Here is a 27,789-nt window from a genome sequence, read left to right on the forward strand (position 1 = left end):
TCTGTGAGTAGGGCCTCGGGAAGAGTGTGTAGTGAAGGTCTGGAGCCAGGCGCTGCTGCGCCCGTCCGCGGCCCTCCCCTGCAGTGTCCTCCACCAGGAGGGCTTAAGGAACAGTCTAGGGGAGGGCGAGGGCTCCGCTTCCACTCTCCTCACACTGCTCATCTACCTCTGGCCATCATAAGACCACAGAATGCGTGTTGGGAGGGGAACAGCCTAGGCCGACAGCAGGCTGCCTCAATGTTGGGATCCACATTCACTGGGTTTACAGAGCCTCCCTCTCCCTACTACTTCTCTCATCATCCCCACTCATCCCTTTGGTCCCTCAGCTCTTCCATTTGTCCACTACTACCCCAATCTGCTTTCCCTCAGCCCCCACATCTGCCTTTTCTTATCCTTTTTCTACCTTCAAAATCTGCTAGGCAAACAAACCCTCCCCACTGCCACCAACACAGGACGTTGTTTTTTCTCTATTTCCACTGAACTTTGTCTTTCTTTTCATATTTCCTTGTCTACTTGGACAAGAAGACCGGGAAGCTGCCTTTAGACGACCCAGCCCACAACCGCTACAGGGGGAGGGACCGGGGTCCCGGCGCTGGTTTGGGGCTGGGGCACAGCCGCTCCGGAGGGAGGCTCGACGCCGGCTGAGTGATGTCTGAGTTCCTTCTCCTTTCTGGGGCTGGGGAATAGACATGAACTTGACTTTCAACGTTGAGGGGAGTTGACTGCCCAGAGAGGAAAGGCGGCGGCTAGGAGGCACCGCTGTCAGCGCCTCAACCCTTCGCTGAAGGGAATGTGGCACCGGGTCCCCAATCCGGACGCCCGAGCTCCCGCTCCCACTCTCGCACCCTCCAAAAATGAAACGGCCTCGAGCGGCACGTTGGAGGGGGCTGAGTAACCTGCCCCACCGACCCTCCACCCTTGTCCCGGGAGAGCGCCTCTGGGGCCTCCCAGCTTGGCCAGGACCTGAGGGTCCCCTCCCCACCCCCATCCCTCGCTCCGGGCTCCCCGGCCCCCTCCCTTCTCTGACCGCCCTCCCAGCCCGCCGCCCCCGGCGGCTGGCGCGGGCGGTGCAGCATGCGGCAAAGCTCTTTGCATAAATTATGCTCATGACGCAGCAGCTAAAAAAATCCAAGTAGCAGAAGGAGGGAAAAAAGGGGGGAGGGAAAAGGGGGGGTCGTGGAAGGGGGGAAGGAAGAAAAATATATACCTGACCGCCCCCCCAAGCCTCCCCTTCCCGCTTTCCGGCCGTCCCCCTCCGCCCGGCGCAGCCCGCGGAGCCCCCTTCGGCTCTACCCAGCCCAGGCTGGGGGCCCGGGGGCGGCAGCGGGTCCCGACCGGCTCCCGGGCCGAGCCGAGCCCAGCCAAGCCGCACTGGCTTCTTTGTCTGCGGGCGGCGGCCGCCCTGGCCCCGGCCCCGGCCCCCTGGCCCGGGCTGTGAGATGAATCTCTAATCGGTGGCCGCCGGGCACCCGGGACGAAGGCGGCTCGGGCTCGGGCTCCGGTAAGTAGCGGGGTCCGGGGCGGGGAGGGGTTTGCACGGGGGGGGAGGGGGCCGGGCAGGGGAGGTTTCGGGTTTGGTTAATATGCAATGCCCGTAATTAGCATAATTTATATATTTATGATAAAGAGAAAAAAAGCCGCGGGGCCGGGGCGGCGGGGAGCTCCGGGAGTGGGACAGCGCGCGGGTGCCCGCCTGGGGCCGGAGACTCGGGGCCGCGCCCTCGCCCGCCAGCCCGCGGGCCGGCCTGGACCCCGAGGGGCGGGGGTGGCCGCCAGGTGGACCCGGTGGGGAGCCTTGGCCCCGGCCCCTCCCCGTTTCTGCCCCTGGAGCCTGTGTCGGGTACGGACCACAGAGGACGCTCGGTACACCGACCCGGTGGCGACCAGGAGCGGGTTCTTGCCCCGCAGGAGAGCCCGGCCGCCTGGGTTCCCGGCGGTTAGGGCCAAGTGAGGCGGCCAGGGCGACCAGTCACAATTCTCCGGAGCGAACATACTCCGGGAGGACTGGTGGGACTCGGGGTGAGGGTCCTGGGCGTCGCTGGAAGGGTGGGGCGGTGGTAGGAGAGTCACCGTCGAGCAGAGCAGGAGCACTTCATAAATATTTAATAACAATATTATTATTAATACATAGTCAGAATAATGGGCCTGACTTGTTTCCTAGGCATTCTCACCTGGCAAGGCCAAGGGAGCCCCAGGGTGCCTTCTAATCACTTTAGCGTTAGAATCCCCCACTCAGCCTGATCGGAAGCCTAAAACCTTCACAGAATAGCCCCTGCTGCTGGGCAGGGGGAAATAAAAAAGGTTAGGGAAGCCTTCCTGGGCCAAAGAAAAGAGGCTCTTTCAGCCTCATCTGCTCCTCCTGATTCCTTGTCCCAAAAGTAGAGGGCCGGTCTTCAATTGTTCATATGCATACATCTCACCTCCCGTTGGTAAGCTAAGGCCGCCGACATGGACGGGCAGAAGCCTTCTGAGAAATAATTCCATATATTATTGCATTTTGACTGAAGTCCTGGTGCTCGGGGTGATGCTTCTGTGACCTGGTACTTTTTTGCTTATCTACTCTGTGACTTCATTCCTTCCTTCACTGGTTCAATGAAAATGTCCACTAATAGCCATGCTCTGAACAATTTAGATAAAGCTCCTGTCATGGAGTTTTTATTCTGGGGGTGGGCCAGCAGATGATAAACATGAAACAAACAAGATAATACCATAGAGTGATTTTTTTGTGTGTGCTCACCTGTGTATGTGTTCATGTGTGTGTGTGTGAGAGAGAGAGAGAGATGAACTATTTCTTCCGTTTTGTTCCTGGAGGTACTACCTGGCAATTAAGAAAAGTGAGTCAGGGCCGGGTGCAGTGGCTCATGCTTGTAATCCTAGCACTCTGGGAGGCCGAGGCGGGTGAATCCTTTGAGCTCAGGAGTTCCAGACCAGCCTGAGCAAGAGTGAGACCCCCCCCCCACCCCGTCTCTACTAAAAATAGAAAGAAATTAGCTGGACGGCTAAAAAGATATAGAAAAAATTAGCCAGGCATGGTGGCACATGCCTGTAGTCCCAGCTACCCGGGAGGCTGAGGTAGGAGGATTGCTTGAGCCCACAAGTTTGAGGTTGCTGTGAGCTAGGCTGACGCCACAGCACTCTAGCCTGGGCAACAAAGTGAGACTCTGTCTCAAAAAAAAAAAAGTGAGTCAGAAGAAATTTGTTCCTCTAAGGGTTCTCTGCATTATGAAGGAAAATTATATTCCCTTTCCCAAGATCTACTCACTATGAAATTATGACAGTAATTTTTTACATTTTTATAATGCTTTATAATTTAAAACATATATATATATATATAAATATTTTTTTTTGAGGCAGGATCTCACTCTTATCACCCAGGCTGGAGTGCAGTGGCATGATCATTGCTCACTGTAACCTCAAGTTCCTGGCCTCAGTGATCCTCCTGCCTCAGTCTCCCAAGTAGCTAGGACTACAGGTGTGTGTCACCACACCCAGCTAATTTTTAAATTTTTTTGTAGAGGCAGGGTCTCACTATGTTGCCCAAGCTGGCCTTGAACTCTTGGTTTCAAGTGATCCTCCCACGTTAGCCTCCCAAAGTGCTGGGATTACAGGCATTAGCTACTGTGTCCCGCCTAAAACATTTTTATATGCATGCTTTATTTGAGTTAAAAATAATACCAATAATAATAAAAACAAACACTTATATAGTGTTTGCTGCATGCTAGGCCATGTCACAAGTGCCTTGTGCAAATGTTATCAATTTAATCCTCACAATAACCCATGAGATGGGTACTATAATTTAGCTCCATTTTGCAGATAAAGAAACTGAGGCTTAGAGGGATTACCTGTGATAGAAGCAGTATTCAACCTGGGTCTTCTGCCTTTAAACTTCATGCTCTTTCTGTGTCAAAATGAGGGTCAGTGAGGCCAAAGAGGGAGTGGGACCCAAGAGAAACTGGCCAAGAGAGGAAGGCTGGGGAATGAAGAGCTGAGCCAGCACTCTGGGAAGGGGTAAGTGCAGTCTGAGTCCTCCAGAACTCAATACGGTGTCTTTGGAATCATTTTTAAGTAGCTCCAGTACTGGGAATGAGGGCAAAACATTTGAAATAGGATATGTGTTTTGAGGGAGAAAGTAGGAAACATGAGGAGGCTAAGTGCTGTAGTTGGGATATGACCTACTATCTTAATTGATGTTTTCAACCCATATTCATTAACCCCCTGTGGTATACCAGGTAGTATGCTAGGCACTAGGGATGTGATGACAAGCAGATTAAGATCCCTGCCTTCTTGGAGCTTACAGTTTAGTGGAAACATCTATTTTTCACATGTCATGTGCTCCCTCACTTCACCCTTCCTGGCATGAATCAAGTTTGGGCACGAGAGAATAGGGGACAGGAGAAGAAACTAAATCTAAATCTCTGTCCTTAATAAACAAGTCTTTACTGTTCAACTATGTATGTCTAAGATTATAAGTGGTAGGTTGGGAAAGGGGAAATAAGTTGTTCCCTCCCCTGTCTTTTTGCCACCTCATCACTCCTTTTCCTTTCTTCTGGAAAGGAAGTGTGCCTCACTGGTCTAGTGACAGCTTGGCAAGCCATTTATCTCTGCCCGTGGGTTCGGGGTCTAGGGGTGGGGTTGGGTCTGGAACAGAACTGAGAGCTGCTGTTTTCCAATGTGTCCTGAACCTTGGGGGCCAGAACAGTCCCCATCAGCCTTGCTTCCATTTCCTGAGAGGAGGCTCTGTGTGGTGTCAGGAGGACAGGAGTCTAGGGCAGGTGGACAGGGCCTTGAAGTTTGAATCTGCCACAAACTCTCCTGTGCCTTTGGTCAAGTCACCTGACCTCTTTCTACCTCTATTTACCTATAGATAAAAGTGAAGAGGATTGTGATAAGGGCACCATGCTAAGCATTTCACTTACGTTATCTCTTATCATCATTATAACAACCCCATAGGGCTTGCCAATTTAATCACCATTTTAAAGACAAGGAAATTGGGCTGGGTGAGGTGGCTCATGCCTGTAAACCCAGCACTCTGGGAGGCTGAGGCAAGAGGATCACTTGAGGCCAGGAGTTCAAGATCAGCCTAAGCAACAGCAAGACCCCAATCTCTACAAAAAAATTTATAACTTAGCCGGGCATGGTGGCATGTGCCTGTAGTCCCAGCTATTCAGGAGGCTGAGGTGGGAGGATGATGTGAACCCAGGAGTTTGAGGTTGCAGTGAGCTATGATCATGCCACTGCACTCTACTGGGTCAATAGAGCAAGACCCTGGCTCCAAAAAAAAAAAAGAAATTAGGTTCAGAGAGGTTAAATCAATTGCTTAAGATTGTACAGTTGTACAGCTATTCTATGAGCAAGCTAATATTTTAATTTGGATTTTCCTTGGAAGCCTTTAAGCTTATCACTCTTTGATACTCAACTTTCTCTCATCTATAAAATGGGGATAATAATAGCTAAGTCATTGTTCTTGGTGTTTTGTACAATAATTTCAAGGCACACTCTCTTATTATTAGGATTTATCCATGACAAAAAGAAGTACTCAGCGTCTACTAGTACAGTGACCTGCAGACAGACACATAGTTGGTCAAGCTTTAGTATTTGTTTACCTAACCATTGAGCTCTATGGCCTCATGGGACTGGTGTCGGAACTGAATAATAATAGTTAACATGTATTGGACTCTTATGCAATTTACTACAATACTATCTCCATTTAAAATATGGTAACCGAGGCATACAGAAGGTAGGCCCTTGCCCAAGGTCTCACAGCTAAGAAATGGTGAGACTGAGAGATGAACCTAGGTTCTCACCTCTACACTAAATTGAAATACATACTGAGATAGTACATATATATATATATATATAATTATACTATCTACCACTTTTGGAGCACTTACTATGTGCCAAGCATCGATCTAAACTTTTTTTTTTTTTTTGAGACAGAGTCTCACTCAGTTGCCCAGGCTAGAGTGCCATGGCATCAGCCTAGCTCACAGCAACCTCAAACTCGTGGGCTCAAGCAATCCTTCTGCCTCAGCCTCCCGAGTAGCTGGGATTACAGGCGTGAGCCACCACACCTGGCCTTGATCTAAACTTTTTATATGTATTAATTCATTCAATCCTCACAATAGCCCTATGAAGTAGGTTCTATTATTTTTTCCTTTTTATAGATGAGGAAACTGAGGCACAGAGGTAAAATCATTTGTCCATAGTCCTGCAGCTAGTAAATATCAAAGCTGAGATTATGAACCCCACAGTTTGTCTCCAGAGTGTGCTCTGAACCTCAATACTACGGTATAAAAGGCCTGAGTCCCAATAAACTATCAGTGATCATTATTCTTCAGCAGGTAGGATGGGAAACCTGTGTCATGGGGCCGGAAGTGGAAAGAGGTAGGAGGACATGCAGAAAATCCATCAGCAAATCACAACTTGGAAGAGGGCCTGCTTGGAGTCTGGCCAGTTAAGAACAGGGCAGATAATACTTGCGTGCAGGAGGGGGCGTGGTGCTTCTCCACACCACATGCTGAAGCTGACTGGGGTGCTAGTGGCAACAGGGAGGAGATTCTGGGCATATAGGAAGGTAGAACCACCAGGCTTGCTGAAGGAGCATATGTGGGGAAAAAGGGAAAAAGAAGACAAGGATGACAGCAAGGCCTGTACATCTGTGGAAGGATGAGGAAGGCTGCCTACAGGTAGAACAGGTTTGGGGTTTGGGAACAGGAGTTCGGTTTTGAACATGTTGAGTATGAGATGAAATATGAGCACTTAGTAGGAAGTTGGATGTAAGACTCTAAATTTCCCAGATGAAGTCCAAGCTGGAGATTTAAATTTGGTTGTTGTCAGACTAGGTGAGACCACCTAGGGAGGGAGTGAAGAACGGATTGGCTGCACCCTACAGCTCAGCCCCAGCAACCTATCTAGACCAATCTCCTGCCCTCTCCTTGTGGTCATTCTAAGTGGCAGCTCTGCGGAGGTAAGTGGGTGCATAATTTAAATATAATAGCCATGTAGAGCTGGACGACCTAGCCAGAGAGAATTATAATGCTAACAATTTGAAAGTTGATTTCCCATAACAAGTGTGACTTTCTTACAGTTGAATAGAAGTAAACTAAGTTCAGTTTAACCAGCCATTCCTTGGAGCGTGCTAACTTTACACAGAGAACCCTCCACCTTTAAACACGACTGTCTAATAAGAAGGTATTTTACACCTTGAAAACCTCAACCACGTTGAGGGTTAAGGGTTAAGGGAGTGATTAAAACCACAGAAATGAGGCTGAGTTAAAAGTTGGAATCCCATAAAACAAGTTCCATTTTCCTACATAGGACAAGATTCTTCTTCCATCAAACTTCATGTCTGAAACACATGCCTCCCTGGGAATTAGGACCACATAAAACAGCGTTAGGTGCCCTGCCTGTAGATCCTCTACCACCTTCTATTCATCCACCTTAAACATACTCTATCATAGTTACCTTTTTATTTCCTTGGTCCCCCAAATTGGATTGTAACCTTGACAAAAGTGGGAAATGTGTTTTTCTCCATTGAATTTCCAATGTCCAGCACATAGTAGCCACTGATATATGTATTGAAAAACAGGCCGGGCGCGGTGGCTCACGCCTGTAATCTTAGCACTCAGGGAGGCCGAGGCGGGTGGATCGTTTGAGCTCAGGAGTTCAAGACCAGCCCGAGCAAGAACGAGACCCCATCTCTACTAAAAATAGAAAGAAATTAGCTGGACAGCTAAAAATATATAGAAAAAATTGGCTGGGCATGGTGACACATGCCTGTAGTCCCAGCTACTAGGGAGGCTGAGGCAGAAGGATCGCTTGAACCCAGGAGTTTGAGGTTGCTGTGAGCTAGGCTGACGCCACAGCACTGTAGCCCGGGCAAGAGTGAGACTCTATCTCAAAAAAAAAGAAAAGAAAAGAAAAGAAAAAAGTAAAAGAAAAACAAGGGACAAGGCATTTCAGGATTTCTTCTAATAGGATTATAGGCTATTCTAGGGAGTTCTGATTTGTTTGGCATTTCCCAGTGCTCCTCCTGGGTAGCTTGAAATGTTGCCCTAAACCCAAAGCCATTCCAGAGAAGAATGATAGGTAGAATCAAGTCCTCTAGCTCGTTCTTCCCCACTGAAAGTCCTGGATGGCCCTGGACCTCTCTGGATTCTCAGGTGTGGCAAGTGCCTCAGCACCCACAGTTCATTCACCCCGAGGATGCCTGGGTTTTTAGATGTCAACACAGGAAAGCAAGGGATAAGTGAACCATCTGATAGCCAACCAGCGTGCCTTGCCAGGTCTGATTCAGGTGTTTTTCAAACTCAACTCACTGGAGAAAGAAGGCAAAGGAGGAGGCTCTGGCTGGCCTCTGGTTCCCACCCCAGCTTCAGCCAGAGCGGCTCTGCTGTGATCTGTTTATGTATTGGGATTCTGCTGCTGAGGTGGGGACATGGGCCTCTTCTCTTGAAACAGACAACTGATTGTCTCTCTTCCCTGGGCGTCAGGCTGTGGATGCTGCATGGCGTCATGGGCTCAGAGGAGGCCATCCAGATGTGCTGTTTATCCCAGTCATTGGGGAAATGGTCAAAAAGCAAACTAAAGATGGCTATCTAGTCACTGAAACCAAGCCACAGCCTGATTGGAAAGGCTTGAAAAAATGTGGAACTTTCCTGGCAAGGGGATGGGAGCAGGTCCAGGGGAAAGTGCACAGATACCCGGCAAGGAAAACTCACAGGGCACAGCTCAGAGTGAAAATGCTGAGCATCAACATGTTAGAGAGGTGTATATATCACATACATGTCTCTGATAAGAGTCATCTAAAGGTAAGACAGAGAGACAAGGGAGATCTGAGGTCCGGGACAAGGGAGTTGTTTCTCTCTGCTCTGTCTGGATTTTTGGTGGGCTGAAGTCTGGTTGGTGGGTTGGAGAGAGCCTGTGTGTGGCCAGAGGCTCTGACCCAGGACTGATCTTGCCCTTGAAACAAAAGGACCAGACACTGAGGACCCAGGTCCTCATAGCTCATGGAATCTCAAGGGTGGGAAGGATACCAGAATCCTCCAAGCCTTGTCACTGTTTGAATCCCCAAAAAACACAGTCACAAAGTGGGCACTTGCCTCTGCTCAGCCACTCCCTGTGAGTGGCCATGGTGGGCAGCAAGGAACCAGAGGCCACAATAAGACTATGAGCAGGCTTTAAGCCCCTCTTGAGCAGATGCCTCCTTGCCATACAATGACTGGCTACTGCTGTCTCTCACCTAATGGCCACCTTTGGAATTAGAATTATTTTCTCCATGAAATGTATGTGTTAAGCAATAACGGACCCAGATTCACGTTGCACACCTTTCCTTTCAATTTTGTCTCTTCCTCATATGTGAATTGGCAAATGACTTGCTAATTGGCTTATATATGTAACAACTTTCATGGCTCATCTTAATTCTAGAAGTGGTGGTAAATTGCCAAGTTCTCTGCGAAATTCATGGAAGACTCCCATGTACAAAATCAGGGAGGGGGAGGTAACACCCAGGAATGAGGCTAGAGCTCCAGTGAGGCAGGCAGATGCTCACCAGTTCTTCCAGCAAATTCCTCTGCCACCCCCTATACCACCTAAAAAGAGAAGGCTCACTTATTCTTTTTTCAAATTGCTAGGTATTTTGAATTGCTTCCCCTCTCCTTGAACCCCACTCTAGAGGGTTCGGGAAGGAACAAGAGGGAAGGGCCTACTTGTTTCTCTTTGCCTGGTTGATCAAGAACACTCTGTCAAGGCGTGAAGATGCGAAAACCCCAGGGGGATCCAGCAATTCCACTCCTAGGTATATACCTAAAAGAATTGGAAGCAGGTGTTCAAATAAATTATACACAATATTCATAGATGCACTATTCACAATAGCCAAAAGGTAGAGCAACCCAAATATCCATCAACTAATGAGTGGATGAACAAAATGTAGTATACCCATACAATAGAATATTATTCAGTCATAAAAGGATGGAGTTCTGATACATGCTACAACATGAATGAACCTTGAAAACATTATAGGTAAAAGAAGCCAGACACAGAAGGCCACATATTGTAGGATTCCATTTATATGAAATATCCAGAATAGAGAAGTCCATAAAGAAAGCAGATTAGTGGTTGCCAGGGCTGGGAGGTGGCGGTGGAAGGTGAGTGACTACTGGTTGATATAGTGTTTCCCTTTGGGTTGATGAAAACATTCTGGAACTAAATAGCAGTGATGGTTGTACAACATTGCAAATACACTAAATTCCACTGAATGAATGGTGCACTTTAAGATGGCTAAAATGGTGAATTTTATGTTAGATGACTTTGTCTTAGTCTGCTTGAGCTGCTAGAACAAAACCATAAACTGGGTGGCTTATAAACAACAGAGATTTATTTCTCGAAGAACTGGAGGCTGGGAAGTCCAAGATCAAGGTGTTGGTGTCTGGTGAGGGCCCACTTCCTCATAGAGCCTTCTTGCTGTGTCCTCATAGTGGAAGGGACGAGGGTATCTCTTAGGCCTCTTTCATAAGGGCACTAATCTCATTCCTAACCACCTCTTGGAGATCCTCCTCTTAATACGATCACCTTGGGGGTTAGAATTTCAACATATGAATTTGGAGGCGGGCAGGGCTGGGAAAGACAAACATTCAGACCATAGCAGCATTTTACCTCAATAAAAAACAACAGTAATCCCAGCACTATGAGTGGTTGAGGTAGGAGAATCACTTGAGGCCGGGAGTTGGAGGCTGCAGTGAGCTATGATCACACCACTGCACTCCAGCCTGGGAGACAGAGCAAGACCCTGTCTCTAAAAAACAAACAAACAAACAAAAACAACAGTAAACTCAGAGAGGGGAAAAGGAAGGGAAAGGTGACTCCAGAACACCTCTTGGAGCTTTGTTTCCTCATCTGTAACATGGTGATACTAATGCCCCACATTCTGCATCCCCCAGAGGTGGCACGAGTAATACATCAATTAGTGTTACATAAAATGCTTAGTACACAGCACGCAATAAATGCTAATTGCCTTCTTTCCTATAAAAGTGTCTAAACCTATTTAGATACTTTCCCATAAAAGTATCTAAACCTAAGCCCTTTATTTCTTACAACTGTGGTTTGTGGCTCCAACCAGGCAACCTGTCTTCACGTGGGCTTTGCCCATGCTTCTCACTGCACGTGGCAGGCTGTCCCACCATCTGGGATGTCCTGCCTCCTGTGTTACAGATCACTGTGGTCCTTGGGTCACTGCCACAGAATCACCTGAGAGCTGATTCCCTGGGGTCTACACATTGAATCAGACTCTCTAAGGGTAGTTTGGGGAAGGGGCCTGGGGACCTGCATTTTTAATAAGTACTCCAAGGCCGGGCGCGGTGGCTCACGCCTGTAATCCTAGCACTCTGGGAGGCTGAGGTGGGTGGATCGCTCGAGGTCAGGAGTTCGAGACCAGCCTGAGCAAGAGCGAGACCTCGTCTCTACTAAAAATAGAAACAAATTATCTGGCCAACTAAAAATATATATATAGAAAAAAAAAATTAGCCGGGCATGGTGGTGCATGCCTGTAGTCCCAGCTACTCGGGAGGCTGAGGCAGTAGGATCGCTTGAGCCCAGGAGTTTGAGGTTGCTGTGAGCTAGGCTGATGCCACGGCACTCACTCTAGCCTGGGCAACAGAGCGAGACTCTGCCTCAAAAAAAAAAAAAAAAAAAAAAATAAGTACTCCAGCCGATGATCATGCATATTAAAGTTTGAGACCACTGTTTTAATTTATGTCTTTACCATTTCTCCTAGGAAGTCTGCCCAGATTTTTCCCCCGAGAAGCACTCTGATACTCAGCGTGCTCCTTACCTGTGTCCAAGGTTCTGAGTGTCCAAGGGTCAGATTCACCTTGGGTTCTCCTGGGTGTGCACTCTCCCACTGGACTGGGGAACTCCCAGGAACAGACGCCCAGCTCTCTCTTTCATCTTACCACCCTAAGCACAGATGGCCCTGGTTCCTCCAGTGTAGTAGGTTCTACTGGGATGCTGTAGGAAGTGAGACACTTTAGTTTCAAAGTTCTTAGAATCCTGCTCTCTTTACTTCTGCAGATACTTGGGAGAACCTAGTTTCTCTGTCCTCCTACCATACTATTTCTGACTTTCCTAGATGGTATGGAAATTGCACTACTGTGTCGCATCAGCCTTTGCTTTTCCAATCCCATCTTACCCAGGATGCACTAGGTGTGGGCAGGCCCCCAGCACACCCTGACAAGTGACCATGGATCCTGAAGCCGGGCCAGAGTCATCTCTGACTGTCAATGAGCAGGTATCATCTGGGGCGGGAAGAGGCGGGTGGGTGGGGGTGAGGCACTGAGGGGTGTGGGCAAGGGAGGAAGACTCCACAGAGTCCCTCAGTGTCTCTTACCAAGGTTCATGGTCATGTCACTGACCCAGAGGTGGTTGCCAGCTAGGATTTCTTAGGGGCTGAGTTTTGAGATTTTAGGCTGTGACTTTAAAAAGTGGAATTAAAATGTACAGACATATAAGTTTACATGGGGAAAGGTTTGGACATCAGGTAATTTACTGTTTAGTTTTTCTTCTTGCATATATGTGTATATATATACTCTAATTTTTCAACAGTGATTATTTATTACTTATGTCACTTTTAAAAGGAGAAAAGAGATTAACATCTCTTAAAATGTAATCGGAATGAAATCCCTCATAGGTCAAGTTTGAGTCAGTGAGGAAACTGCTTTTGGGGATTTATTTCACTTCGACTCTCTTGAAGGGTCACATTGTCACTTTTTCCAGCACAGTCTCTGGCTGGATCCAATTTTCAGGCTTAAGGAACATGTTGTGAAAGTGGTGTTGGGCACAGGCCAAGTGCAGGGGAGGCCTGACACGAAGCTTCTTAATGTACAGTTTGTGTCTGATTCTTGAGTTGCCCAGTGGGCAGCATTTCCATGCTGGGGGCACAGAGCGAAGTGCAGGGTGCATGGCCAGGGGAAGAAAACCACGTGTCCTGAGGCTTGGGGACCACTTGCATCACTTGTGCGTGTAGGGTCCTCTGGAGGACTGGGCATGCCCACGGCAGATGGCACGACTGGAGCCACAGGCCCAGACGCACAGCTGCAGTCCAGGAGTGGGGCGGTGTGGAGAGGGAGAGGCCACATCTTCAGGACTCTTCACCCTTGTTTCAGGAAGTTAGCTTGCAGGGAAATCCTGAGCCTTTACCCCAGAGTTTTGGAAATAAAAGTTTCTCAGCATTGTGGAGCATTCATTTTCCACCCCTTTATCTTTGGGGAACTTCCAGATGGTTTCAAGGGAAGTGAAAAGGGGTTTGCTTCATGGCCCAACTTAAGCTGTGGCTACTGTGTTAGGAGCCCTTGTAGTCGCTCTCCAATATCCTAGCCACCAAGGGGACATCTTTGCAAGGTTGTGGTACAGGCCACCTATCACTCCCGGAACTGAGTCCACGAGAGGGAGCAAACAGATTGTCTCCCATGTGGTTTGGCTCTGTGGGACTTTTTCTGGCAGTGTCCAGCCCTTCTCCCTGTCACTAGGGCCTGCTTTCTTCTAGCAGCAGTTTCCCTGCAGTCAGGGAGCTGCAGCCTGCCCAGGTTCTGGGATCCTCACAGAGCACACAGCCCTCTGGACAGGAGGTCTGCATCCTGAGGTGCCCTCTCCTCTCTACCCCAACATGCCCAGAGCTTCTGCCCCAGGGCTGTGCTGGCCCCTCCCTGCAGCAGCATCCCCATACTCTGCTTGCAGGTCATCGTGATGTCAGGCCATGAGACCATCCGAGTGCTGGAAGTTGGAGTGGATGCCCAGCTCCCCGCTGAGGATGTGGGCAAAGGACTGGAGGGTGTGGCCACCGAGGGCTCCCAGAGTGGAGGCCCTGCTGAAGCCAGCGAAGCCGCCGGTGAAGCTGGGCCGGACAACCCAGACTCCTCTGCAGAGGCAACTGGTACGAGGCCATTGCTCCCACCTGGTATTGCTCCACCAGAGTTCCTTCTGTGATCCCCCGGGGAGCCAGCATGTGTCCCTGGGGCCCCGGTGGCCTTAGGGTCTTGTCTCCCTGTCCCCTGGACTGCTTCTGGCCATAGCCTGCACTTCTAGTCAGCTGCCAGGGCTGCTCTGCACTCCTTATTCCTGGAACTATAGTTCTAGTTTTAGTCACTTCCAGGCGTAAACTAGGATGGGTCAGGGGGAGGTGGACGGGGATTGGCAGGGCTCAGTTCAGGGGGTTGAATCAACCTCAGAAGGCTCCTAGATCTAAACCAGACCCTCAGGCCCAGCACAGAGAGGACTGGACCTTCAGGGTTTTGCCAGCCTTTCTAACTCAGTCCTTTTTGTAGTATAGCTGGGAGGTCCCAGGAGCCGAAGATGGGAGGGCATTTTACCTGGTTCAGATTAAGGATGCAGATTATTTAGGATTTTGCAGAATTTCTGCTTCCTCCCCCCAGCCGATTTATAGGTGCTACCCTTCTCCAAAGATGACCATAGGGCATGAATTTGATTCTCCTGTTGGTAGCACTGAGATAGCCAGGCTATTCTAAAGCCTGAGATGTGGTATGACTCGCTGCTCCCTGGCTACAGGGCACCCTTTCATTGACCTTCCTAGGAAGCACTGGGCCTCCTTTGCTGGTGCCCCAGAACACCGCAGTTCATCTCTGGCCTTGTGCTGTATGTCGCCCCCTTCCCTAGGCTGGAGATCTGGGCTGGTGGGGGTGGGCCAGGAGGAGAAGCCAAGAAGAGAGCAAATGAGAACGGACAAACTTTCGAGAAACAGCAACTCCTTAACAAGAAAGCCGCATGACTTCACATACTTGCTGTACCTGCAAATCAATATGCAGATTCTTTGGGACCCTAATAACCCGAGTTACTGTTTTCCCTTTTGAATAAAGGAATGACAAGAGACACGACCATTTTTCCCTAGCCTGGAAATGCTCTGCTTCCATGTTGAGGCCAGGATGGGTCATCACCTGTTCCCAAGAGGCAGTGCCCTGGAGGGCAGGCAGGGAAGACAAGGACTCTACTATGTCCCTGCCACCCTTTCCATTCAGCATAGCCATTGGGGAATGGACGGAGGCCCTTTTCAGGACATTTGGAAGGTTTCTCAGGTTTATTTGCAGTGCCCCAACTTCCCTTTTCACCCTTTTATCCATCTTCCATATCTCATTTCCTCTGGTGCTTCAATTCTGCTCCTTTTCCAAACCTGCTCTCAGTAATGGATCCTGAATCAATTATTTACACCTTTGCATGAGTGTTGATGGTGGTGTGCATCTTCTTCCAGAGGTTTGTGTACTTAAGCCTTTCATGAAAGCCTTCCTCTCTGTAAAGGAATTTTAGTCATTGTCAAGCAGGTAAGGGAGGTATTTTCATGGTGCCACCTAAGAAGCTGCCAGATTAGATTGATGGAACCTTTCTAGATCTGCAGTATTAAGAAGGGTTTCGTCTAATTAAAACAAAACAAAACTAAGTAATAGGAAACTTCCTCAGGATGAAAAAAGAATCTAGTGGTTTGTGTCACTCTAAATTACTATCCTGTCTTTGTCACACACATACATTTTTATAGTTGTGGCCAAAGGGTAGACTATGTAGTATGATACCACCATATTATTTCATATGCCAATTTCCATTATTGACATAGATTCACACACCTGCTTCTGGTTTGGGCCATTGTAAAAACTGTCTGATTTTTCATTCTCATAAGCAGTGCTGCTTTGAATGTCTTTGTATTGGTCCTTTAAAATTTTTTTCATATTTTATTTATTTATTTATTTATTACTAGAGAGGGGATCTTGCTGTGTTGCCCAGTCTGGTCTTGAACTCCTGGGTTCAACCTGTCCTCCCACCTCAGCCCCTCAAGTAGCTGGGATTACAGGCTCACCCCACCACACCCAGCTTAGAAAACACTTTTTTGTGGTGTAGTGCACTAAAATTCCTTTTGAAAAGAAATTAATTATTAACATAGGAGGAAGTCATCACATGGAAAAATACAAAATCTTGCTATCAATGAAAAGAAAAGTAATTGACTTTAAGGTATCACGTGGCTGTTAAGCCAGAAAATAAATAAACAGTGATAAATGGGGTGTTGCTGTGGAGAAATAGGTACATTGTTGAAGGTTGTGTGAATTGGTTTCGCCTCTCTGTACACTCTAGCAGGAAGCAACAGAAGCTCTAAGTGTTTGTAAACCCTTGGACCCCATGGTCCTACTTTGGAAATATGCCCTAATAAAATGAATATTTTATTGCTTCAGATGCTAAGCTTTTATCATTTCTGTTTGGCACATTCCCATTTTCTCACTTTCCTTTTATGCTTCATTACATTTTGTCCAAAAGGATATTTTTTAAATGTTCATATTATCAGATTATCCTTAACCTGGGTTTTTTTTTCAATAGTTAGAAATGTATCTTTCCTCCACAGAGGAGATAAACCTTCCATTTCATTTCCCTTTGCTATTTTACAAGGCCTTTGTTGCTGCATGCTTGTCTCTTTAATCCTTCAACCACCTGGGTTTTATTATTATATGCTGTGAACAGTATAGTTCTGGGTTAGTTTGATGCCTTTCCAGATTAAAACACAGGCTAGGACTGCAGGGTTAGGTAGAACCCTGAAGGTTATTTGATTCGTTGGTTCCCACTGTGTGCTGAATCATGACAGAGCTTTAAAGAAAAAGAGGAGAGGTAACTGACTGCCACTCCTGGACATTCTGGTTCAGCAGGCCTAGAATAGGGCCAAGAAATAAATGCCCAGCGGTATTAAGAAGCCACTGATCTGGTCCACTATCCATCACCCACTATCCAGACTCCTTTTAATGTCTCACCATATATTAAACAATAATCCTCCTCCTCACTGTCGTGTGGATGTGAAGAGGTTTCCTGGTGGGAGCACCCCAGTACCTGAGGCAAAAAGGTAGCAAGAAGAGGCAAAAAGCTCCAGTTTATGGGAAGTTTCTCTTTTTTTAATTTATTTTAATTTATTTATTTATTTATTTTGAGACAGAGTCTCACTCTGTTGCCCAGACTAGAGTGCCGTGGCGTCAGCCTAGCTCACAGCAACCTCAAACTCCTGAGCTCAAGCAATCCTTCTGCCTCAACCTCCTGAGTAGCTGGGATTACAGGCATGTGCCACCAGGCCCAGCTAATTTTTTCTCTATATACTTTTAGTTGTCCAGATAATTTCCTTTCTATTTTTAGCAGAGACAAGGTCTCGCTCTTGCTCAGGCTGGTCTTGAACTCCTGACCTCGAGTGATCCTCCGGCCTCGGCCTCCCAGAGTGCTAGGATTACAGGCATTAGCCACCACGCCCAGCCCATGGGAAGTTTCTTTAGAAACTCACAGAAGCTGCTCATCCTGACTTTAGCCCTCAGGGAATGGCAGAGCAAAGCTGGCCTGCCTGGAGAGCCCCGTGATCCTGCCGTGTGGCAAAGACATGTCCAGGGACTATTGCTTCCAGGACTTTGCCCTTCAGGAACTCCTGCTTCTTCCCCAAGCCAACACCTATGTCCAAAAAGTAGCCTGAAGGTGGGATGAACAATAATTCAGTTGCTGGATGAGCCAAGGACAGCTGCCGCCATCAATTCTAGCTCCTTCCCTCCCTGACAGGTGTGCTTTAGGCCCCTCGACTGATTATGTGACAGGTCCCATAAAGCCAGGAAATGAGGGGCTAATACGCAGCTGCACAGCCTGCATATTCTTCATCTAGATGTGGGAAGAGGGTGGCTTACCTTCCAGATCTGGCACAGGGCTCCCCAGCCTCCTATTCTCACTACCAGTAGCCCCTGGCAAGTGTTGAAGCTGCCTTGTGGCCAGGGAGGGAAGTTGGTTTTGGGTTATGCAGAAACACAATGTGGGCCTGAGAGTTACCAATTCAGGCTGCAGACATGGCGCTCTGCTCTGATGACCCCTCCACTCCCATCCGGCTCACTCCTTGTCCTTCTTTCTCTCAATGCCACCTGAAGTGAAGTCACTCCCGGGGATCCCTCCAAGCCCTGCCCCGGCCATTGCCACCTTCAGCCAAGCCCCGAGCCAGCCTCAGGCATCGCAGACCCTGACACCACTGGCTGTGCAAGCTGCCCCCCAGGTAAGGGCCACCCTGGGAGCTGGACAGAGGGCAGTGGGTAGGAGCGAGGCATGGGACAGCCAGCATGGGGTGGCCATGGGATCTCTGAACTTCATGAGGCAGAACAGGGAAGGGGCTGTGGCTTGAGGGAAGGAATCTCCTACTAGGCACCCCTAGCCTCACCCCTGCCCAGACCAGGCCCATTTGGAAGAGAAGATCTGTGTTTGCCACGTCATCTCCTGGAGTCCAGCAAGGACTATAGAAATTCCATTAACTCTTTCATGCTGCCAGAGTTTCTGTTTAATGACTGAATCCCCTTGTCAGTTCCTCCAGGGGATGCCTGGAAGAGTTAATGAGTTATTCACAGAGCCCTCATTTAGAGCCAGGGAGCAGCCCCCCAGTGCCGTGAGGAGCTGCCTCCAGGATGCTGCAGGCATGCAGAGCTCCCCGTGACCTCTCGCTGCACGCACTGATCTCTAAGTCGAGTCAAGGGTCTCCTCCACCAGAGCTTCTTGGAGGCCTCTGTGGGCCTTGACCACTTGGTTCCACCAGCCTCTTCTCCCTGTTCCCTGGCCACGAAGCGCTGGTCCTGTGGGCAAGGGCCCGGGGAAGGCCTGGGAGGCAGCAGACTGGTGGGAGAAGCCTGGTACCCTTTCCCACGCCATGAGCAGGGCCGGGCCTGTCCTGAGTTCGGGCGACTCCTCTGAAAGCAGGATAGTTGGTTGGTCCAGGCACCCCCCTCAGGTTTGGGCCTCCTGCTAGGGCTTGGCTCCTCCCCCCTCATGTGGCCTTTTCCCTATTGCCCTCAGAATGCTTTGTTTGTGCTCAACTGGGTCTGAGAGACCCAGTGTTTGCGCTGTCAATGTTGATTTTTTACTTTTTCTTTTCTTTTTGAAATCTTGTTTGCTTTTGCAGGTCTTGACTCAGGAAAACTTAGCCACAGTTCTGACAGGAGTTATGGTTCCAGCAGGGGCAGTTACTCAACCTCTTCTTATCCCCATCAGTATTGCAGGTCAAGTGGCTGGTCAGCAGGGGCTGGCCGTGTGGACAATTCCTACAGCAACCGTGGCTGCCCTCCCAGGACTGACCGCTGCTTCTCCTACGGGGGGAATTTTCAAGCCACCTTTAGCTGGTCTCCAAGGTAACAGCAACTCTTTCCAGGACTGCACCACCAGGCCCCCCACCACCCTATACTACTACCCCTGCACGTTGCCATGTTGGACTCAGAACCCGCGGCCCACCCAGGCTGACAGGCCTGGAGTCTGGATCTGGTGTCTTGGGCATCCAGCCACAGAGCCACTGCACCACCATGGGACTCTAGGCCATGACACCATGCTGGCCCAGCAGGCCTTTCTTACTTCAGCCAACTGTCTGAGACTGCCCTCTCCCCCAGCGCCAGAACTCACCCCATGACCAGCCTCCTGAGAAGGACTGCAAGAAGATTCAACATCTGGTTCTTGAACCTCCACATCTCCTGGCCCAAGGGAGGGGGGATGAGAGATGTTGGCACATGCCAGCCCTTCGAGGATCAAGGGAATCGTGGCTGCCTGCTCCCCTTGCCCACTGCCCCAACCCCTCTCAATCTTGTGCCAGATCCCTTGGGATTGGAGCTGCTCTGGGCTGTGGCTAGGCATTTGAGCAGCTCTGTCTCTGCCTTGCTCCATAGCAGCTGCCGTGCTGAACACCGCTCTCCCGGCACCCGTACAAGCTGCCCCACCAGTACAGGCCTCCTCGCCGGCCCAATCCCGGCCACCAGGCCAGCCCCAGACGCTGTTCCAGACCCAGCCGCTGCTGCAGACCACACCTGCCATCCTACCGCAGCCCACTGCTGCCACCGCTGCTGCTCCCACCCCCAAGCCAGTGGATACCCCCCCACAGATCACCGTCCAGCCTGCAGGCTTCGCGTTTAGCCCAGGAATCGTAAGCTGCCGCCCTCACCCAGGGCTGACCAGGGATGGACTGAGTCCAGCCAAGGGTGGAACTGACCTGTCCCAAAGTGGAGGACCAGCCCCCCGAATACAGCCCTTTTCCAACATATCAGCAGAGATGGGCTCTCTCTGAGGCTTTCTCCTTGCAGCTGCCAACCCGTCTATCCCAGATAAAAGCAGACAACCCCTGCCAAGAGGGCCGGGAAAATTCTCCAGAACCTGAACCGCTGGACCAGGCCTGGAGGGTGGGATGATGTCTGGGGATTGCAAGCTTGTGGTCACTAAGGTGCAGCCAGAGGCTTACGGCTCTACGCTGGTGTCCATCCAGTGTAGCTCCTGGCTTGGCAGTGGGAGCTGTTGGATGTGACTAGGATCACATCAGCCTCTCTATTCTGGCCCTTGTACCCTTCCAGGCCTGGCCTGAAAGATTAACCTGAATTATTGTTCCATGACTGTGGCCCCACCCTTCCCTGCTGACCCCTGCATCCCTGGAAACTATTCAGCCGCTGGTCATGGGCCTGCAGCCCACATTCACATCTGCCCACCCCAGTGCCCTCAGCCCTCTCCCCTCTGCCTCGGGCTCCTCTCACCCCCTGCCCTCTGAGCAAGGCTCTTCCTCCACCCACAGATCAGTGCTGCTTCCCTCGGGGGACAGACCCAGATCCTGGGCTCCCTCACCACAACTCCGGTCATTACCAACGCCATTCCCAGCATGCCGGGGCTCAGCAGCCAGATCCTCACCAATGCTCAGGGACAGGCAAGTGGTCACAGGCAGGGCTGAGGGGCGGGGACTGTGGAGAACCTGGCAGGGGGTGGCCAGGACTTGGGCTAAGGGTCAGAGAAACTCAGCTCATATCCCTGGGCTGCTCTCTGCCGAGGCTGGGGCCAGGCAGGGGCATAGCCACCCCCTGCCCTAGAGGCACTCACTCTAGTTGGGGGGTTTCATTTATGGAGCACCCACTTTGTGGCCAGGCGTTGTGCTCGGTGCTTTCTCATACATCATCTTGCTTTGTTTTGAGTACAAATCTATTAGATGGAGATTTTATTCCCATTTCCTAGGACAGAAGGCTGAGGTTCAGAGAAATTAAGCCACACAGCTGAAATGTGGCAGAGCAAGGATTTGCATCTGGGTCTCTCTGAATCCACATCCACACCTATTCATGTTCCACCACAGCTCTGAGGATGGAATAAAGGAAGTAGCCCCTAGCCTGTGAATCCTTCACTTTATTGATGAGGAAACTGAGGCCAGAGGGGGTTAAGTGATTTGTTAGTCTCTCCCCCTGACAGTGTGAGGATTTGGGTTCGGGGTGGAGCTGGACGCTACTCTCACACCTGGGGTCGCTGCCTTATTTCCTGCCAGGTTATTGGAACACTTCCGTGGGTAGTGAACTCAGCTAGCGTGGCGGCCCCAGCACCAGCCCAAAGCCTGCAGGTCCAGGCTGTGACCCCCCAACTGTTGTTGAACGCCCAGGGCCAGGTGATTGCGACCCTGGCCAGCAGCCCCCTGCCTCCACCCGTGGCTGTCCGGAAGCCAAGCACGCCTGAGTCTCCCGCTAAGAGTGAGGTACCAAGGTTGGGAGAGGGAGTGGGGGGGACAGTCAACACTGTCTGGTATGGGCGGCTTCCCTCCAGACTGCTGGGCAGGACAACATCTTATGAAACTCCTAGGAGAGCAGGATACCTCTCCTTAGTAATGAGGTGAGGCCCCAGAGTAGAAGGCCCACGTGAGTCCACACATGTTCTGCCCAGGCAAACAGCACCCCCGCCAAGCCCCTACCCACACACACCAAAAACAGTGTATGTGCCCTCAGAGGCCAGTGCAATTCTAAGGCAGTGGTGGGAGGAGGTGGTCTAGACTAGGCCTGGATCAGCTCCAGGGTGAACAAACTGCCAGAAAAGCCCTGGAAGGTTAGTTTTGCACCCCCTCCCTCTTCACCCCTTCACCCTTCTACTCCTCTACTCTGCACAGTGGCTTTGATTAGTCATTTATTTGCTTATTCTAGGAGTATTTTTTGAGTGCGTACTATATTCCAAGTGCTGAAGACACAAAGATGAATAAGACGCCCTTCCTAACCTTAGGCAGCTCAGTGTTAGAAATAACTAAAAGTCAGCAAGATAAAGACTATGATAGCTGGGCCGGGCACGGTGGCTCACACCTGTAATACTAGCACTCTGGGAGCCGAGACGGGAGGATTGCTTGAGATCAGGAGTTTGAGACCAGCCTGAGCCAGAGCGAGATCCCATCTCTACTAAAAATAGAAAAAATTAGCTGGGCATGGTGGTGCATGCCTGTGGTCTCAGCTACTCAGGAAGCTGAGGCAGGAGAATTGCTTGAGCCCAAGAGTCTGAGGTTGCTGTGAGCTAGGTTGATGCCACGGCACTCTAGCCCAGGCAGAGCGAGACTCTGTCTCAAAAAAAAAAAAAAAAAAAAAATACTGATTTCATATATTTATAGGTTCCCTTGATTAAAAATGATTTTTATAAAAATTCCAACATTATGTGTCATGTAAAAAGTAAAAAATCCCTTCTCACTCCACCTCTAGAGATGACTTCTGTTGATAGCTTGCTTTATATGCCTTAAGATATTTTTTCTGGAAATTCATATGTATTAATATTTTTTAAAGGCATTATTCCACTAAAACTGGTTTCATCTTACTTTTTTCACTTAATGCAATGACTCAGACCTCAGAGAATTTAAGAGATATACCTTATTCTTTTCTTTTTTGTTTTTGGAGACAGGATCTCACTCTGTTGCCCAGGCTAGAGTGCGGTGGTGTCATCATAGCTCACTGTAACCTCAAACTTCTGGGCTCAAGTGATCTTCCTGCCTCAGCCTCCCAAGTAGCTGGGACTACAGGCATGCACCACCATACCCTGCTAATTTTTTCTATTTTATGTAGAGAAGGGGTCTTATTATGTTACTCAGGCTAGTCTCAAACTCCTGGCCTCAAGCAATCCTCCTGCCTCGGCCTCCCAAAGTGCTGGATTACAGGCGTGGGCCACCATGCCTGGCCACCTTTTTCTTCTTAGTGTCTGCACAACATCTCATCTTAAGGAGGTCCCAGAGGTCACCTAACATTTCCCTATTAATGGATGTTTGGGGACTGGGAGCCTATAGAATCAGGTTTAGGCTTCTCCTTTGAGAGCAGAGATTTCAGAGCAGTTATCCCAAGGGTGGGCACTTGCTAGGGCTTTGACCAATCATACCGAACCTTTCTGAGCTTCCCACCTGCGTGCATCACAGGTGGCTGTGAGACTCCAGTTTGGTGGGGCATGTTGCTGTGCTTATTTAGGATGGTTTGGTCATTATTGTTGGGTAGGTGTTAATAAGCAGCTTCTAGACTTGCTTTTTGATAGAAGACAAGTGGGGGTGTCTGGGAAAGTGAGGATTTCATGCCCATTTTTGCCCTGCCTCTGGTCCACCTAGGGATTCTGACCCCCTGAGCCTAGCAGGGGGCAGCAAAGGCTTGTTGTCTCTCTTCTCACAGGTGCAGCCCATCCAGCCCACATCAGCTGTGCCCCAGCCTACTGTGGTCATTGCCAGCCCAGCTCCGGCAGCCAAGCCATCTGCCTCTGCTCCCATCCCAATCACCTGCTCAGAGACCCCCACTGTCAGCCAGTTGGTGTCCAGTAAGTGGTTCCTGGAGGAATATGGAGAAGAGGGGGAGGCATTTATTTGGGTACTCCAACCTCTTCAGATGCTGCTTTCCTAAATAAACTTCCTGGGGCCCAAAGGGGGAGGGCAGAGGCCCAATGCAAGAGGTTGGCTTTCTTATTCCCATTCCTGTTGAGCTGGATTCTGGGCATGATGACGGTGGAGGCTGCTTAGTTGGCTGTTTGGCTGCTTCTCTGAGAGGCCAAGCCATTGGCTGTCTCTGCTGTGGTCTCTCACCTAGTATTTGAGGAATGTGGATGGCCAACAGGTGTGTTTGGGGCCAGGCATAGGGAGGATGGGGGAGAGTCAGCAGTTAGAACTGGAAGAACTTGAAAATAGACCATCACCGCCGGAGAGCCTGGTTCAGGCCTCTTTCCCCCAAGCCTTGCTTGTCTTGGGGACAGGGGTGATGAGGGTCTTAAGGGTACACAAGTCTTTTGCCAGATGTCCCCACCCCCCCACTACTGCACCAGTCCAGACCAGTGAACCAGATAAGCAGTGATGACTCCTATCTTACACACTCATCCCTGGTCCCTCCCTCTGGCCTAGAGCCACATACTCCAAGTCTGGATGAGGATGGGATCAACTTAGAAGAGATCCGGGAGTTTGCCAAGAACTTTAAGATCCGGCGGCTCTCCCTGGGCCTTACACAGACCCAGGTGGGTCAGGCTCTGACTGCGACAGAAGGTCCAGCCTACAGCCAGTCAGCCATCTGCCGGTGAGTAAGGCTGCCCTGGACAGGATCAGGGCCTGCTTGGGTGTCTGGTGCCACTGGGCACTCTTGGGGACCCACTTTCCGTGTTTCCCCTTGCTCTTCCTTCTTCCAAATAAGGAAGATTGTCTTAAGGGTAGACACATATGCCTGGGGTAGCCAAAGAAGGACCCAGTTTTTCTGGGGCCCTGTGAAATTTATCCTCCAATCCTAAGCATTTATATGGTCTTCTTTGGAGAACCTGAGACCTTAATCCATTTAGTAATCCTGTCGGGAAAGGAGTACAGCTTATAAAATTAAACAGAGTAGGAACTTCAGTTCTGTCTTGGCCCTCAACTATAACCCGCCATACCCCATCAGGCTCCCATCGCCCCCTCTTATAAAGCATGACTATAAAGTAATATAGCTGATTTTTTTGTGTGCAGCTGACAAACTGGTTTTGGTGCCAGTACCAAAGGAGAGGGTAGCAGAAAGTTTCAAACAAGGATAAGTGCATGGCTCAGGGATGGCCAAAAGGTTTCATCTGTCTGCCAACTCCATTGTTTAGACCCAGGGTGACTATTGGAGCGGCTACAATGCTATGTTGAGAATTTTGTTGCTACATCCAGGCCCAGCCAGAAGGAGTAGCCCAACTTGTTAGCGATCTGCTATGGGAGTGTGACTGCACTCATGACATCTGGATGTCATCTCACGATGACTCCTCAAAGGCCTTCACTCATTTAGGTGAAAGTTCTGGTACGGTTGTTCACAAGGTAGTTGCACTATTATCATTGCACTACTGATTGAGCTAAGGTCATAGAATGGTTTCCCTGTTAGGACCTGGGACAATGGAGAGTGAGGAGTCTGGGCTTGGCCAGCTAGAGGGGCCTTGGTGGAGGTGGCGCAGGGGGCCCTGGGTCGGTGTCACCAACCTCAAGGGGAGCAGCCTTTGAGGATAGTGCTTGCACCCGAGTGCGAGGTGTGCTGAAGAGACCGAGGCACTCTCACTGTCTCTTCCTGGACATCGGTTGCCTGCAGGTTTGAGAAGCTGGACATCACACCCAAGAGTGCCCAGAAGCTGAAGCCAGTGCTGGAGAAGTGGTTGAATGAGGCCGAACTCCGGAACCAGGAAGGCCAGCAGAACCTGATGGAGTTTGTGGGAGGTGAGCCCTCCAAGAAACGCAAACGCCGCACCTCCTTCACCCCGCAGGCTATAGAGGCTCTCAATGCCTACTTTGAGAAGAACCCACTGCCCACAGGCCAGGAGATCACTGAGATTGCTAAGGAGCTCAACTATGACCGGGAGGTTGTGCGGGTCTGGTTCTGCAATCGGCGCCAGACGCTCAAGAACACCAGCAAGCTGAACGTCTTTCAGATCCCTTAGGGCTCAGCCCCCAGCCCTGTGTTCCAGCACTTTGTACTTTTCCCTTGGCTCCCGGCTGCAGCCACTGCCATGACAACATGTGCAGCCGCGCTCGCCCTAGGTCATGAGACTCCGCTGTGTGCATGTGCGTCAATGCCTCCCTCTTCTCCCACACATATCTCACATCATGGGGAGGCCTGAGGAGCCCACGTGAGAGCTCCAGGCTCTGGGCTGGCCATGCTGAAGAAGGATTTGTGATATCACTTAGACAAGCACTTTGCTAACATGGTTTCTGAAGGGTGAATTCCCCGGCTTTGGGGTAGGGCCGTAGCAGCTCCTAAGGCCATTAGCTCTTGCTTTTGATGGCATTCCCTTTCCGCTGCTCCTCTTCTCCTTTGTTCCTCTGTGTTAGTGTGGCAGGTATGACACTTCATCCAGTGGAGCCACAGCCTCCTGCTGCCCCTCCCCCACCCTTTGCCTGCAGGCACACTGTCCCCCTGAAAGGACCCAGGAGATAAAATTCAGAAAAGTGCTGTGCTGCTTAGAAGGTCAGACTCAATGTCTGCCTTGACCTCAAGGTCAGAAGGGTCCCATAGCTCTGGGGCCAGAACGTGTAGTCTTCTCTCCCACCTCTCCCTGGTTCCTTTGAGGGAACAGTTGCACTGAAACAGAACCTGTTCTTTTGTAATCCACGTTGGAAGGAAGCAACAGTGAACTCTACCTGTCCTGGACTTGTCCTGGGTGTGCTGCAGGTTGGGAATTTAAAAAATAAGGCCATTTTCCCTGATTTTAATCTAATCTGTGTCCATAGCCATCCCTCCCACAAAAAGAGTGTGGGTTAAGGGAATTTGCAGCCTGGAAAATCCCACTACAAGCAGGCAGCTCTGGAGAAAAATAAGGAATGCTGACTTTCTCTTTCTCTTGTCCCCAGAACCACCCCCAACCCAGTACTGGGGCCTTCTCAAAAGAAGCAAATTAAACAATAAACCAGCCGGGCGCGGTGGCTCATGCCTGTAATCCTAGCTCTGGGAGGCCGAGGCGGGTGGATCGCTCGAGGTCAGGAGTTCGAGACCAGCCTGAGCAAGAGTGAGACCCCGTCTCTACTAAAAATAGAAAGAAATTATCTGGCCAACTAAAAATATATATACAAAAAAATTAGCCGGGCATGGTGGCTCATGCCTGTACTCCCAGCTACTCGGGAGGCTGAGGCAGTAGGATCGCTTAAGCCCAGGAGTTTGAGGTTGCTGTGAGCTAGGCTGATGCCACGGCACTCACTCTAGCCCGGGTAACAAAGTGAGACTCTGTCTCAAAAAAAAAAAAAAAAAAACAATAAACCAGACAGCAGGGCCCTAGGGGAAAGGACAACATCCTTGAGAGAGATGATGACAGCCCAGGTCTCTTGTGGAAGCTGACTTAACTCTACTTTTCTTTGTAACTTTAAGCCTTGGATACTGGAGGAGAAATCTCATTTTTTCCAGAGTCTTAGGACTATGTATGTGTGTAAGCAATCCCCTCAGTGCTTCTCTGAGTCAACAATATCCCCAGATTAGGATGGGTTTTGCCTTTGGAGGGGGTCGTTATAGTACATTAGGGGTTGGAATCTCATCCAAGCTGCTAAGTGAGTTTCCAGCCTCACTGTGGCTGGATAGCCCCTAAAATTCAGTATGTGACTCCAGGAGGTCAGGAGAAAACTCGAGAGATTTGTTTAGATGGTCCTGGACTTGCTGTGTAGACCATCCCTAAAGGGGTCAAGCACCCCTCTCTTCACTACTTTTACCCTTCTAGAGTCTGGTCTCTAGCAGTTGCCCTCCACTGTGCCTCAGGTGACTCACCCTGAGGGGAGTGACCGCCAGGTGAGGGCACATCCCCACCTCTAGCCCAGCTTCCTCTGGTGGGCTGTGTTTCCTTTCCCACTTACTACTGGTCACTTCCAGGCCCCGCAATGCCAGTGTGGCCACCCTCTTGGTAGCCCTGCCAGTGAGCAGAGGAGAGTTGTGTGCTGAACTGTCAGATACACACACACACAGACGTGCACATACACATACACACATGCCCCGCCGCATTCGGGCCAACCAGACCTGCCAGAGCGTGGTGGAGGCGAGGGAGCAGGTGAGCAGCTCGCCTGAC

The 27,789-nt window shown here is 50.0% G+C and overlaps 1 protein-coding gene across 2 annotated transcripts; it reads left to right on the forward strand.

Annotated features, from left to right (window-relative positions):
- The first annotated feature begins 1,167 nt into the window (after nucleotides 1-1,167).
- POU6F1 (POU class 6 homeobox 1) lies at nucleotides 1,168-26,711 on the forward strand. 2 transcript variants are annotated; one of them, XM_045554899.1, is made up of 11 exons: nucleotides 1,168-1,501; nucleotides 12,189-12,283; nucleotides 13,729-13,924; nucleotides 17,925-18,046; nucleotides 18,941-19,166; nucleotides 19,692-19,945; nucleotides 20,582-20,710; nucleotides 21,314-21,517; nucleotides 23,442-23,583; nucleotides 24,158-24,326; nucleotides 25,338-26,711. In XM_045554899.1, exons 2-11 carry the CDS (start codon nucleotides 12,236-12,238, stop codon nucleotides 25,681-25,683), a joined length of 1,836 nt encoding a protein of 611 aa, XP_045410855.1. In that variant the 5' UTR covers nucleotides 1,168-1,501; nucleotides 12,189-12,235; the 3' UTR covers nucleotides 25,684-26,711. The 2 variants fall into 2 exon arrangements, with proteins under 2 accessions (XP_045410855.1, XP_045410856.1); XM_045554900.1 differs by lacking the exons at nucleotides 12,189-12,283; nucleotides 13,729-13,924 and having other exon boundaries at nucleotides 1,461-1,501.
- The last annotated feature ends 1,078 nt before the right edge of the window (nucleotides 26,712-27,789 follow it).

Source organism: Lemur catta, chromosome 6 (genome assembly GCF_020740605.2).
Source record: "Lemur catta isolate mLemCat1 chromosome 6, mLemCat1.pri, whole genome shotgun sequence".
NCBI lineage: Eukaryota > Metazoa > Chordata > Mammalia > Primates > Lemuridae > Lemur > Lemur catta.

Coding starts and splice junctions, on each gene's coding strand:
- POU6F1 (XM_045554899.1), top strand. CDS start 12,236: ATGGATCCTGAAGCCGGGCCAGAGTCATCTCTGACTGTCAATGAGCAG. Junction 19,946..20,581: donor TCGCGTTTAGCCCAGGAATC/GTAAGCTGCCGC, acceptor CTCCACCCACAG/ATCAGTGCTGCTTCCCTCGG. Junction 21,518..23,441: donor AGTCTCCCGCTAAGAGTGAG/GTACCAAGGTTG, acceptor CTCTTCTCACAG/GTGCAGCCCATCCAGCCCAC.